The sequence below is a fragment of the Pituophis catenifer genome, unplaced genomic scaffold (genome assembly GCF_029215685.1).
Source record: "Pituophis catenifer annectens isolate HBS135680 unplaced genomic scaffold, rPitCat1.0.hap2 SCAF_3, whole genome shotgun sequence".
NCBI classification, from domain to species: Eukaryota; Metazoa; Chordata; class Lepidosauria; order Squamata; family Colubridae; genus Pituophis; species Pituophis catenifer.
The window spans coordinates 134,990,110-135,004,580 of NW_027256883.1; the positions used below are offsets into that span (position 1 = coordinate 134,990,110).

The 14,471-nt window shown below is 37.1% G+C and overlaps 1 protein-coding gene across 10 annotated transcripts in view; it reads right to left on the bottom strand.

Annotated features, from left to right (window-relative positions):
• The window catches only part of ZNF326 (zinc finger protein 326), a 31,566-nt gene extending 22,065 nt beyond the window's left edge, over window positions 1-9,501 (bottom strand). For 7 of the 10 annotated variants that reach the window (XM_070941207.1, XM_070941204.1, XM_070941203.1 and 4 more), the window contains exons 1-3: window positions 9,395-9,501; window positions 3,999-4,122; window positions 1,678-2,083 (exon numbers count right to left, since the gene is read on the bottom strand). In XM_070941207.1, coding sequence (XP_070797308.1) covers window positions 1,678-2,083; window positions 3,999-4,122; window positions 9,395-9,410 — 546 coding nt within the window. In that variant the 5' untranslated portion in view covers window positions 9,411-9,501. Of the gene's footprint in view, window positions 1-1,677; window positions 2,084-3,998; window positions 4,123-9,394 lie in introns of those variants that run through there. The other 3 variants (XM_070941208.1, XM_070941206.1, XM_070941209.1) reach the window with 2 other exon arrangements.
• Between the last annotated feature and the right edge of the window lie 4,970 nt (window positions 9,502-14,471).

Consider the following 14,471-nt stretch of genomic DNA (forward strand, 5'->3'; position numbering starts at 1 on the left):
TACTTGGAAGTTAGTAGCACTTACTTCTGAATAAACACACACAAGATTCTACTGTTTACTGACAGTAATATACAAGATAGGCTCATCTGACTGGATGAGTGAAATTATATAAGCAGAAATGAGTAAACTGCCATAAATATTTAATAGTAAAAGTTACACACAATAAAGGCAGTATGTCTGTACAATATTTCTGTACTTTGAGTAACATTTATTCCTAGCAGGCCACAATGTGTTAGAGATCATTATACTAAACAAATCCATGCACATGTTCTATATTTCACTTTGTAACAAACTGAGCTGTAGTAAATAAACAGTCTAGCAATATTCTCACCCTGCATATTACATACATCAAAGGACACTTTCTAGGTGATGTAGATTTGCATGAGCAAATATTTTCAGAATCTATTAAAGGTGCAATGCATTTCACATAAATAAGCAGTTTATTTCTTTAAGTAGTTAGTTCTTAAGAGTAACACTAAGCTCAAGAAAAAGGGAAACTAATCAATATTGTCTAGTTAACTTCCTTAATTTCACAACGTACCAGACTAAACAAATCAGCTTATTCCTTTATCAACAAATTATAGAAAGATTACTAGGGTTCCTAGGTCTATGGATTAAATGCCAATTGTACCCTTCAGAATATTACATAGATAAATCAATTAAAATATAATAATAGGCATGCAGAAAATTTAAAAATATTCCAGTCTACATTTAATCCTCCAATCTACTTTAAACTTTTGTTTTCTTAAGGCCAACTTCTTGAAACTCAGTATTTAAAGCTTTAAGAGAGCATCTACTAATGATCAACTGAAATGAAACTCTCTGTATAAATTCGGATATGAAATTATAAAGCAAGTTAATGGGACATCATCTTATAACTTGAATCTTCTGAAGTTTAAAATGCTGTTAGTGATGTTTTGATTTGGTAGGGTAATATTTGATATTTGTTAATAATCTTTGAAATGTTCTTTTGAACTTGCACTAAAACATTAAATCCATTATATGAGCGCATCTAGTACTGAATTATAACACAACAGTTGACTAACATAGTTGAGTAGTGTTACCTTTCTTTCAGCATGAACAATTCTGATGATATCCCTTTAACAATGGTTTGAAATTATCCTTTTTTTAATGCTTAAATGTATTAAATCTTCCCTTCCATGTAAGTCTAAGTGACCTTAAAGTAAGTTAAAATTGAGTACGAAGAACTAATTGCTTCTTGCCTCAACAAAATCTGTTCTGTGGCATTTATCCTTTAAAATCAATAGTATACATTGCACCTTTAACCTACTCAAAATGAAAAAAAGGTTCTAATTAACCTTTACAAAGTTTCAAGACTTCTCCCACTAGCCAAGATGCTAGTGTTAACAAGGAAAAATGCAATTCCTTTTAACCCCTTTTAGACCAAACCCAATGCCTTAATATTCACTTTTCACAAAAAAAGTGATTTGATAAAACCTTAGCAACTAATCTTATAGTACTTTTATTTGTGTAAATGAAGAGAGAGACAGGGTACTAAGTTCTGGGTAAACACTAAACCGGATTGGAAGGTTATCAACCCTAACAGTTTGGCAAAAACTGCAGTGTGATATACAGTGCTTTTGTTTTAATGCTATGGTCTTGAAAGGGTTTAAAAGAGTGACTAGTGAAAAGAATCTGAAAAGATTCTGTACTTACTCCTCGGCCACGGCCTCTGCCTGTTGATGGTCCTCCAAAAGCATCATAGTTTCTGCTTCCAAATCCACTGTCAGGATAAGCAGGCGTTCCTCTCCCCCGAGAGCCTACAGGTGCAGGCTTCATATGGGGTGAAGAAAAACTGCTGTAGGAAGAGTAAGTCTCTCTTCCTCTGTCCTCCATAAACCCAGGCCTCAATTTTGAGCGTGAGTAAGGTGCTTCCCAGCTAGACCCGCCCTGGTTTCTACCTCCGAAAGAGTCAAGGCTATTCCGGTAGTTGCTGTCAAATCGACCACCATAACTACCTCCGAAGCGGCTTTGTTCGGGTTCATTATAACCATAGCCAGATCTGTACAGATCTCGCCCACCCAGAGAAGACCCGGAGTCATAAGACTCATAAGGTCCAAACCTGGAAAAGTTGCAGTGAGGAAAAAAAAAGTAAGCTTACTAAAGTTAAACATTTCAAAAGACAAGTTATCAGTTGACATTTATCAACTAAAATCAATGTATATTTTACTTTGGTAGGGTTTGCTTTGATTAGGGCTGGGCATTTCCATGCTGTGATCAGACAGAAAGCTATCTGAGTCACTTTTCAGTTAAAAATAGTATTAAAATTCAGAATGCCTAAATTTCACTAAATTTAGTTGCTCAAAATTATTATTTGACCTCATTATTGTGCCCAGACCTAGTCTAACGAATGCAGGCACCTGCATATTTTAAAGGTTCATAAAAGTCTTTTGTTTAAAGTTATGCCTAAAACAATTCAATATCATTTGCCTTTGCTCTCAACTTAGAAGCTGTGACAGTATCAATAATGCAATTATTTTAACTTGATATTTCAATCGTTCATAGTTGTTATATCTTACAGAAGAAATCTAAATACTTTTCCTTAACTATGCCTCATCTTCTACTATTACATTTACAATGTATCAGAGGGGAGTGGAAAATCTATAGCCCTCCAAATGTTGTTGGACTGCAGTTTTCATGAGCCCCAGAATGAAATGTTAAGAAATTGTTAGACTTTGGAAACATTTGGAAGGTCATAGATTCACCTGCCTCTGTTTGTAGGAATAAGACAATCACCCTTTATAAAACTGAAAAGTCAAAATAAATCTTAAATATTAATGACCCTTTGGCACAGAGAAAGGCTGTACATTACATGCAAATACTATATTACCAAAAAGCTGTATGCAGCATTTTAAAAAGATACTAATTGAAGAACAGAAAAAAGTGTGCAGGGTAACATCAATGTCATAAACTGCACGGAAATAGGAATTCATTTTCATTCCAAAGAGTTAACTATATTTTAATTCTTAATTAAAGAACTTTAAAAGAAACTTTAAAATAAAAATCACAATATGAGAAGGCTAATTTTATCTTATCTCAAGTTTATACTTTAAATACAAAACTTTCATATTTAAAATGCCAACTACAAAGCAGTCCATTACAACAATAAACTTTTTGTATAATGCATTCAGTAAATTCCAACCATATTCAGATTACTAAATGGTAGGTACATTTTTTCCTGATTCCCAAAATAGTTTACATCAGTGTTAGTTATATTAATTGTTGAAAAGCACTGTGCATTTGTACAGCTAATTTCCCAGTCCTTTAACAATCAATGTCACAAAAAATTGGAGGAATTGAAATTGTCAACCATGTTCTTCTTGCTGCCAATCGAAGAATTAGGATATGCAGATGAGACTGCAACCAGGTTTAATATATCATAGTTATTTGGTTTAAAATGCAGAGTTCTTACAAGAAAGCCAAATTTAGAATTAAATTATGATTTGACATTAGTAGACATCAACTGCAGGCACAGTGAAAAACCAAACTGTCAGAAATACTACTATAGTGATAGGAACAATTTTAAAACACTGCACAAAAGTGTGTTTTAGTGTAGTTAGTACCTGCCAATAAAATAATCTGGACATGAAAAGCTGTCTACCAATGAATATTCTTGCAAAATATATTACTGTTCAAATTAAATTTAAGTGTTCCTTTCAAACAGAATGGGGAAACAAAAGCAGCAGTTTTGATTCAATTAAGAGCATTTCAGCTCTAGATTCTGGCTAATATTTAATGGCTAGTGTTTTAAAATCATTTGTTGAAATAGATTTTAAAAGAGATCTGAGAATAAAACATGTATTGCAGCATTATATTTCATATTTAAAAATTATTTTAAAATAGGCTACACATTACATCTCTGCATAATGCACCATGCCCTGCAATATGCTCAAGGAACACTTAAATTGGATAGAGGTATACTTCAGAATATATTTATATTATCTTTGACATACAAAGCAAATGATTCAGTATTTTACCTGGCAGCGCCACCTCCTCCTCCACCGCCACCTCCGTGGCTTTCCATTCCATATGACTGATTCATATAAGAGTCCATAGCTCTTGGGCCACTATAGGCACCATGCCCATAGTCACGATCCATTTCTTAAAAAATAATAATAAAAGACTTAAGATTACTGAACTGTTGCAAATTAGTAACTTACAATCACAATTGGGACCAGAGCTTCTGTTGCTAAGCAATGCGGTTAAGTGAGTTGCACCCCATTTTACAACCATTTTGCTGCTATTGTTAAGTGACCCACATGCTTGTTAAACAACTTTTAATGGTCATTAAGTGAATTCAGCTTTCCCCATTGATTTTGCTTATGAAAAGCCCCCTGGGAATGTCACAAATGCTGATTAGGTGATCCTGGGACCCTGTAACCTTCATAAACATGTGCCAGTTGCCAAAGAGGTAAGTGTTCACCATATGACTATGTGGATGCTGGGATATAAGTGCGAGGACTGATTGCAAATCACATTTTTCCGTGCTGTCATAATTTTGGTCATTAAATGGTTGTAAGTTAAGGCGTACCTGAATTCCAGTCCCAAGAACAGCTTATAATAAAGATACTATCAAGATGCTTACCTCTATACAGCAAGACCACACAAATTCAATCAAAGAAAATTGTCTCTCCTTTGCTTTCCAGTTCAGCTAAAAACGCTAATGCAGAAAAGCAGCTAGAAGAGATGGGCCTGAGCAAATGAAGCTCAAACATTCCATACTTATTTGTTTCAAAAATAGATTAAAATCTGAGAGCAGGGCCATAGGATGATCAAGGAGGTTTTTGCCCAAAATATTAAAATTCTGCTTCTTCCAAGGGTTTTTATGTGGTTCAATAGTAAATGTTATATTATATGCCTGCTGCACATCATTTACCCTCAATAAAATATTTCATAATTTTAGCTGTTAAGAATATAGGGTTTTAAATTATGTACAGTTTACTTTTTTAACTGAGTCTATTAAATGCAAGTCAGTTAATCATACTAAACTTAAAAATTTCTGAGAAATGTTAAAATTAAAATTTTAGAAAGCTTGTATCAGTGACTTAAAGAACACATGGAATGGCAAGGAATTTGCACAAAGAACAAAATGTTGCAAATGCTTTAATCAGCTACATACAAGTTTGATAATAAGACAGACAAAGTTAAACAAAGTGGGACCATGGATGAAGTATACCGAAGAAAATATCTGGGAAAATAACATTTTATGAATGTTTACGTATTTTTTTAATTCACACAAAGATCTTCCAACTTCAAATTTGCTGCCAGCAATTGTCCCCAAATGGCATCCTGTCAGGCCCAGATCAAGAAAGACATAGAACAATCCAAAGTTATCTCATCTTTATCTCAATACATCCAATAAAACAGAATCTTGTCAGAATAAACCTTTTATATTTTCCCAAATGAATACACCCTGGAAAAGTCTAGGGAGTCAGTTATCCTAACTGCCATCATCTGTCTCCTATCCAGGTCTGATGAGATGTAACTAGTTTAATATCCACTTCCTAGAATGGGAGGGAAAATAATACATGGGGATTTAAATGCTTTTCAACTTCTTGCACTGAAAAGCTGGTTTCCAGCAAAAAATATTATAAATCTCTTCTTATGATAACAGAATGTGACAACCAGCAGTAAAGGCAAGTTTGTTGCCAAGCGCCCAAAATGCAGTCACATGACTTCAGGGATGAGATGTGCCACTATTGGAACTCCACAACCAGTTCATAAGTATTTTTGGAGGGAGGGGTCTGTCGTAACTTTGATCGTTAAGCTCTGGTCTTTAAGTAATGATTATCATTATGTGGCACTGAGTCAGGACTGGTGGCAGTGTACAAATATCATTCACCTCTATTTGCCACTGGTATCAATCAACAGTTCTTCCAAGGATCCCATCTTCCACCTTATCTACTATTTCTTCCATCATCTGGCACGTACATGGCTAAAATTTACACTGATAGATCATTATCTCATGGGAGAAGTCAGTCTTTATTTTATCTGGGACCTACAGACTAGCCTTCTTGCAATACATAGTACACAGTACTCTACATCCATAATCTGAAGCTATCTTATCTTCTTTTTCTCACTCTTTCTCAATGTGTATTGTACATATCAATATATCACCAGTGGAAAAAACACTGATTTAAGTATTATCTTGTCATAGAATATTCTTATCTTCATGATCTTTTCTACATCTGTCATTACCTTTTTCCACTAGAATTAATCTATTTACCTCTTTTTTTTTTAATGTTTTATTATTAAGAAATTATAATAATACAATTTTTGTCCATCCGTTTACATAATATGGAAAAAGAAATAAATACAATTTACATATTGTACATATATAGATAATCTTTGCAGACCAGTTACATGGTATAAAGAATTGTGTTCTCATATCATTCTTAGTGTATATATATATAATAATCTTTAACGATAAATTAGTAAATACATAAGTCATGTCTTTTGCTTACCCATGTAACCTTTCCTTGCCTTATTATATTTCCTACCATCCACAGTACATCTTCTCTTTCTATTTCATTTTACTATTTCTTGTACTTGCTCTGGTCTCTTTCCTTTTTATTTCAATTTCCTCTTCTCTAACCACCCGTACCACTTGTCCCATACGGTAATCTAATCTATTTACTTCTCAAGCACAGTATTTATTTATTACTCAGTTCAAGGAAAACAAGGAATCTATGACTTTCACTTCTCCACTGTCAGTTATTTGTCAACCCTTTAATGTAGGTCAGGTTAAGAAACAAATACAATTTTCCAGAAATGTTACTGTATTGTTTTAAGATATATTATTACAATTTTGAAAGTATGTTTCCCTCTGCTCCTTCTTACATCACTATTTCCTTAATGGCTAGTTCTTTCCTTCCTTTTTTTAAATGTCTCTCATACAGTCCCCTAAGTTTATTTACAACTCTGAACTTTTTAAACACATTTATTATTTTTATCTTTTTAATATTTATTAACCCAGGCCTCAACTTTTAGTTTTTAATTTTATATATTAATTTTATAATGAGTTCCTTTGACACTTCTTCACTTTCTGCTAATGAAGTGGCATTGTCCAAATTTCTAATACTAGCTGTCATTTCTTCCAATTCTGCCATTCTTTTAGTAGCACTTACTAACCCTAAGTTGAACAAGAGACATTATTATTATATTTTTATCCTGCCTTTGTTTTTCTTGGCTATCCAGTCAGCCAAAATACCTAATAATCTTTTGGTCAACATAAGGTGGTGAACATTCCTAATATTTCTCTACGAGGTGGACTGGCCAGAAAGCCACCCAGTTTGTTGTCTTCAATGGCTAAAGGAGGACTAGAATTCAGTCTCTCCCAATTTCTAGTCTAACACTTTAGTTTTTCACCAAACTAGCTCTTAGCATTCAGAAAAGTGCAATACAAATGTGACTCAACTAAAAAACAACCTTATTTCAGCCTTACTACTTTATCTGAAGCAAAGCCCTACAGGGACTAGTTTTTTTGAAGGACCGTCTTTTCCTGAACACATCTACCCAAAATACCAGAGTGGGAAGGCAAGGAATACTTATGGGTCCAATCTCCTAAGGAGGTTCATCTAACAAACACCAAGAAGGACCTTCTTCTTCCTTTTTGTGGAACATCATCCACACAGAAATAAGATTGGCCCTCACTTTGACACTTTTGTAAGGCCCTAAAGACCTGGTTTTGCCAAGGAGTCTGGTGACCCCAGAGTATGATGCAGCCCCTCCAGTGGCTTATTTGACTGATTCATTGTTACGAAGGGGTGTTACGGGTATTTGACTTACACAACAGTTCATTTAGTGCCCGTTCAAAGTTACAACAGCACTGAAAAAAGTGACTTATGATCATTTTTCATTTATGACTATTGCTGTGTCCCCATGGTCACGACTGACTTACATTCGCATGCTTGACAACTGACTCACATTTATGACAGTTGCAGTGTCCTGGAGTCACGTGATCCCGTTTTGTGAACTTGACAAGCAAAGTCAGTGGGGAAACCAGAGTCACTTAAATTAGTGTTACTAATTTAAGAACTGCAGCAATTCCCTGAACAAATGCAGTGAGAAGAGTCCTAAAGTGGGGCAAAACTCACTTAACGAATATCTCACTTAAACAACAGACATTTTGGGCTCAATCGTGGTCGTTAAATTTGTGGACTACCTGTACCACTTTTCGTTTTTATAGCGAGTTTTTTATCTTTGTAAGCGGCCTGGAGTCACCGAAACCCACATATATATATACATATATATGTGTATGTATATATATATACACATATATACATACATACATACATACACATACATACACCGCAGCGTTTCTCACGTGGACGGTACTCCATTTTGTTCCTGGTTTTTCTCCCATTGTTTCCAGGCGTGTTTTTTTAAAATTTGTTTTCAGAAAATTTAGGTTTTCTTAAATATATATATATATATATATATATATATATTTAAGAAAACCTAAATTTCTTAGGTTCATATATATGTTTTTAGAAAATTTATGTTTTCGTGTGTGTGTGTGTGTGTGTGTGTGTGTGTGTGTGTGTGAAAACATAAATTTTCTGAAAACATTTTTTTTAAAAAACCGCCTGGAAACAGCGGGAGAAAAACCAGGAACAAAATGGAATACCCTCCGCGTGAGAAACGCTGCGGGCGAATCACGTTCCATTCGCAGGCGAGAAAAAGCAAAGCTTCCCTTATGTTCGGTTACGGGGGCCCTTCCAGGAGGGCTCCGATTCTTCCCCACGTGGAAGGGAAGGACCCGCTTTCCTAAAACTGCAAGGATCACGTGGACGCGAGGCGACGTAGCGGGGGCCCCGCCCTGAGATCTACCGTAGGAAACTCTCTTTTTTTGCGTCTGGTTCAAATAATTCCGGCCACCCAGATGTGGCCCGAGCTAAAAATGTAACGGTCCCCTTGGCCGGTGAATAGGTTCGGACGTTGATACGAGGACCTTCGTCGCCATCAGTTGCTACGCCATTCCAGAAAGCCATGCCCGGGTTTGGGTTTTTTTCTCCCCCCCCCCTCCCAATATGACTAAGGACTTTTGGCGGGACTATTATTCGCGCCTGGATTGGGATTAAAGCCGGTCGGGTACACTAGGCCACGGAGAGTTGGAGTGGGGGGGGGGGAGAACTGTGAGGAGCGCGACCTCCTCAGGCTCCTCTGGGCCTTTTGTGTCGAAACCCACGCCGAGCATTTCGTGAATTAACATGGCGCGCCTCTGGCTGAGGGAAAAGCTCCCCCACCTCACTGCTCCCCCCTCCCCCACTAGGCCGTAACGGTCGTTTCCCGCCGGGGCTGCTGTTGCTCCCACCGCCATTTTGAGCCCAAGCCGCTCCACGGCCGCGGCGGCAAATCCCAAAAATCTCACCTTCCCCGTAATCCATGGCGGCGACGGCCCTCGGGGGGGAGGGGGTTTCTACGCGCGGTTTAAAAGTGGCGTCGCTCTCCGTGCGGCGCTCGCAAACTCCCTGTGACGTAGCTTCCGTTCCAGCGACGTAGAGCACGCACGGCTTCTGAGCACGCTTATTGGCTACGTCAAAGCCCCTCTCTCCGAGCGTAGAGCCGGTAAAAGGAGATGGGGGGGGGTAGCGCGAGCACGAGGAGGTTTCAATAGCCCCTTCTAGAGATAACAGCAGCTGCGGGAAGATTGGCCGGGAAGGAAAAAGAGTAGGAACCGCTTTCTTTATCGCCCCCTAGTGGTCTGATATTTATACGCATGCATGTGCAGTTAAGACTCCTCCTGGTATCGGAATTGTGGACAATGAGGAGATATTGTGCAACATGTCTTTTTTTTTTTCTTTCTTTCTTTTTTTTTGCATAGAGAAAATTACAGGTCAGGGTGGCAAGGGTGAGATCTGTTTGAACTCTCCCAGTTTTGTCAAAATGGACAGTGATTAATGTGTATATGTGTGTACACACACACACATATATAGTGCAGTATATATTTATGTATGTATATAGCATGTATTGTGTAGGTTATGTATGTGTTTGAGTAGATACGCACTTTCTCTTGAGAGCAGACAACAGAATTTCATTTTTAATGTGTACTCGCGGTAAAAAAAAATGAGTTTTCTTAAAACACTGTAAGAGAGAATTGATAGGATTTTTTTTTCAAAAGAAATGTCTAGAAATATCTATGCATCTCATATTCCACCCAAATTTTTGGGGTTACTCCTGTTGGAAGTTAAAACCCACCCCTCTCCTAGAAAAATGAAATATTTTAGGATATACTAAAAAGACAGAATATTTCCCCTAAAAGAGAAGTAGAAACTCATTCTCCCCCCCCCTTTGTCAATGAGCCATTAAGGCCTCAGCATCCCATCTGCAACACAAAGAACCCATCTAGCAACAGAAACTCACCACATGGCACCTGGGAAGATTACATCAACCAGCAAGGCTAGCTAAGACCCCCATCACCTGGGAGTCTGACAACCAATCAGGATACTCTTCCTGTGCCCCAGGAAGTTCAGAGCCCAGAGAGGGCATAAAACCCAGGAACTCTCAGCATCTTGGCCCTTTTTCTGCTCAGGAACTCAAGCCATGTGATTCCTGTCCACCATTAAACCATCTTTCCAAGCAGTCTCCATGTTTCCAAGGTCTTTTTCCCCACTTGGAACTGAACCCAGAAGGACATTTCTTCCAACAGTCCAATGGTGTTCAATCCCTTGTACAGATGTCACAGCTGGGATTCTGAAGCAGTGCAGGAGGGACAGTCACAGACATCTTAAGTTTTAAAACTTAGCATAAATCACTTTTATACATTCATCACATTTGTATAGTGTAGCTGCCCATTCCTGGGAAAAGGGCCTTTTTGTTCCTACTTTGGTGGATCCAGGTAATTTGTTCATTTAGCAGTATTTATATGCCACTCAATCCATCCAGGATCTGGCAGCACTTCAACAATTCAACAATTCAAAGTACAATATCATAAAAACTAAATCGCCTAAAATAATACATTCAAGTAACTGATAGCTACCAAGCAGAACAATGGACCGAAAACTCATTCTTCTGTTGCTTTTTATAAATTATTGATGAAATGTAAACAATAAAAGGAGCATACAACTTTCTATGCTGTAGGCTGATTTTATACTTTATATAATAACCTTGAAGGCGTATTTGTCTTTCCTACTGTTAATAAAATACCAGTCAATTATTTTAGCTAATGTTAAAAATAAAGTTTTCTCTTAGTTGAATATGATTCTTGTAACAAATGCACAACATTTGCATTTTTCCTGGAAATACAATGGAATTGATTTCTTCATGGATGTTTTTCAACTTCCCTGTCTAGGTAAATATTAACCAGCTCAAACCTATTTAAATTCCAAGTTCAGGCAAGGTCAGTCAGTTGCTGTTACCTAAGGTTAGAAACATATAAACTGCTGGAATTTGTATTATTGTGGGTCAAAGTATAATAATAATAATAATAATAATAATAATAATAATAATAATAATAATAATAATAATAATAATAATAATAATAATAATAATAATACTTTTAGGATGAAATATCTACATTAGATCAAGCTATTCATGCAAATATAATTTGTGAGAGCTTTCAGAAAATGTTTATTACCCAATTCCATTCCTTTTTCCTAAGCTTTTCTGCCACATCCTCTAATCCTTTTTTCCCATGTCTAAAGGCATTGTGCAAACCTGTTAAAGCCAGGTTTTTTGTGTTATCTTTTTTTAAAAAATGTTGTTCTAAAGTTCCTAGTTTTAATACATCCAGTTATGCAGTGCTTTTAATAGTATCAACTAAAATGTCATAATGTTTTCAGCCAGCTTTTGAATTATCCAGAATTCTTGTTTAAGTTTGATATTAGAATAGTAGGGAAGGAGAAAAACAGAATATGTCATAGAACACTGGGATCTGGAAGTAGGAAACTCTGATTTCCATTCAAACTATTGACTGGAAGAAAGAGTGGAACATATTTCATAAATTAGACAAGGGGCCAGAATTTTGCTAGCTGATTCTTATTTCTATATATGGCCTATCCTTTCACTAAAATCTTGGAGATGGCATTCTGGCTTGCCATTTCACTGGATTTTAGCACCTTGCTAAATGACCAAAGTGTGGAGAATGATGCCTGTTGATCTTGCATATATCATTGAAATGATGATAATGGAAAATAACTAAGACACCAGCAAAACTTGGGATAAATACCAAAGAGCAACAAAGCCTTGATACATTCTGGTAGTCTTCTCTTAACTAAGATAAGACAATTTCAGTCACTAAACGAAATAGTCGTAAAGCATTGGTGTCATATGACCACATCACTTAGTGACAGCAATCCCAACACTCCCCTTTTCCATCATTAAATGGGTTCCAGGTGAATTGCAAGCAGGCCGGCCGGCTGGCCGGCCAGTAAGTGGCTGTTGCCTGGTAAGTGAGAATGCAAGTGACTTACAGGAGTGACTTGCAAAACAAGGTTGCAAATGGTGATAACAATAGTAATAGCACTTAGACATATATACCCCTTCACAATGCTTTACAGCACTCTCTAAGCAGTTTAGAGTCAGCATATTGCCCCCAACAGTGACTGTGGGATGCTGTAAGTGCAAGCCCATTGCCAAGCACCCAGATCAATGATGGTGAACCTTTTAGACACCGAGTGCCCAAACTGCGTGTGTGTGCATGCCCAAACTAAAAGGTTTGGTCCAACTGAGTTGGATTGATTTATAAATCTTACAACTGAATATGTAAGTGCATTTTAAATGTCTTTTTTTAAAAAATCTGCTTTACTCCAGTAAACTTTTTGTTCTTTCAACAGTATGTTTTATTTTTTTATTGTATGTATTTTAAGTTGTTTTTACTACTATTAAAACAGCTGAGCTGGGCTATTTCAGATTCTTCCGTGTAACACACCTAAAATGCATGGACTGATGATAAGATTGCTCTTTATTTTTGTTCGTGGTGCTTTATTAGAAATATCCTTAGCATATCCTTATTTCTGTATTTGCATGTATATTTATATCGCAGGTTTGGTTTCCCTGTTTGAAATCTAGAACATGATAATATTTGCATGCCTTGCAGAATTGTTGTAAGAGTTAAAAGCAATTGAGGATAACATGCTTCATGGTCTTGAAAGCACTGTACCGTTCTTACATGCTGTTACTGCCAGCAGTATTCTGTGCTGTTAATTATGAGGAAAGAGGTTGTGGGATATGGCATGCAAAGACACAGGTTTATGTTTTAATCCAAGACTGTGCAGGTCATCATAAAGAACAAACTGTCTGCTCCACTTGGAATGCAGAAGTGCGATTACCAGCAATTCAGAAGTTGCTCAGCAATGGGAAAACTAGCTGAAGGAACACATTGGCGCATGATGCACCCTGCAGGACAAGAACCAGTTCCATCACCCCAGCAATAGTGCAGTGTGGCAAGGACATCTGCAGGCTTTGATATTTAGTGTTGCGCTCTTAGATAAGCAGAAAGTTGTGAGAAGGAAGTGACAAGAAACAGTTTTCGTGGTCAGATAAAGAGCGTTGCAGGTGTATGAGACAAACAAAACAGTGAGAAAATGTTATTTTAGCTTAAGGAAGTATTAGGGGGTTATTACTATGTGTAAAAAGCAGTTTGGAAAAAAAAATACTGTCCACCTTTTTGTCTCCCCAGAGGACCTCAGATGCAAAAAGCAGAGAAGAAGAAAAAATTAAGAAGACCAAAAACACACTCACGCACCACCCATAACATATAATAGTACTAAGCTGTACATGCCAGAGGAGAAAGAATCTAAGCCACAAAGGACTCAGCCAAAATGCTTGCTTTGGTTCTTACAAAAGCAAAGGGATTTTATTAGGTTGAACAGTACAATCTTATGCTCAGCTTACCAATAAATTGTGCCTCCCCCCATGTGTTCATTGGGGCTTGCTTCTAAGTAACAGTGAAAAAGCCGTAGCTTTTGGCTGCAAACAATATTCTTACCTTTTGTAAAGAAGAGAATAATATTTTGCTTCTTTCCAGCATTGCATCACCAAGGCAGTTGGTTTAAGTAGCATTGAAACTCTTTGTCTGATGGAATCGTGGCCCAGGTTCAGATTTTGGCATGTCATTTATAGGAAATTGGCAACTAGAGAACTAGTTTTGGCTGGTGGTTAAGGCATCAGGATAGAAACTGAGTGATTGTGAGTTCTAGTCCAGAAAGACAGCTAAATGACCTTGGTCCAGTCACTTTCTCTCAGCCCTAGGAAAGAGGTAATGGCAAACCACTTCTGAAAAATCTTGCCAGGAAAACTGCAGAGATTTTATTATCTGTCTGTCTCTTTTTCTGTATATCTATATGTCTGTCTGTCTCTCTCTCTGTCTCTCTATCTATCTAAAAACTTTATGTAGTCGCCAGTGGTGGGTTTCAATTTTTTTTACTACTGGTTCTGGGGGTGTGGCTTGGTGGGCATGGCATGACCTGGTGGACGTGGCAGGGGAAGGGTACTATAAAATCTCCATT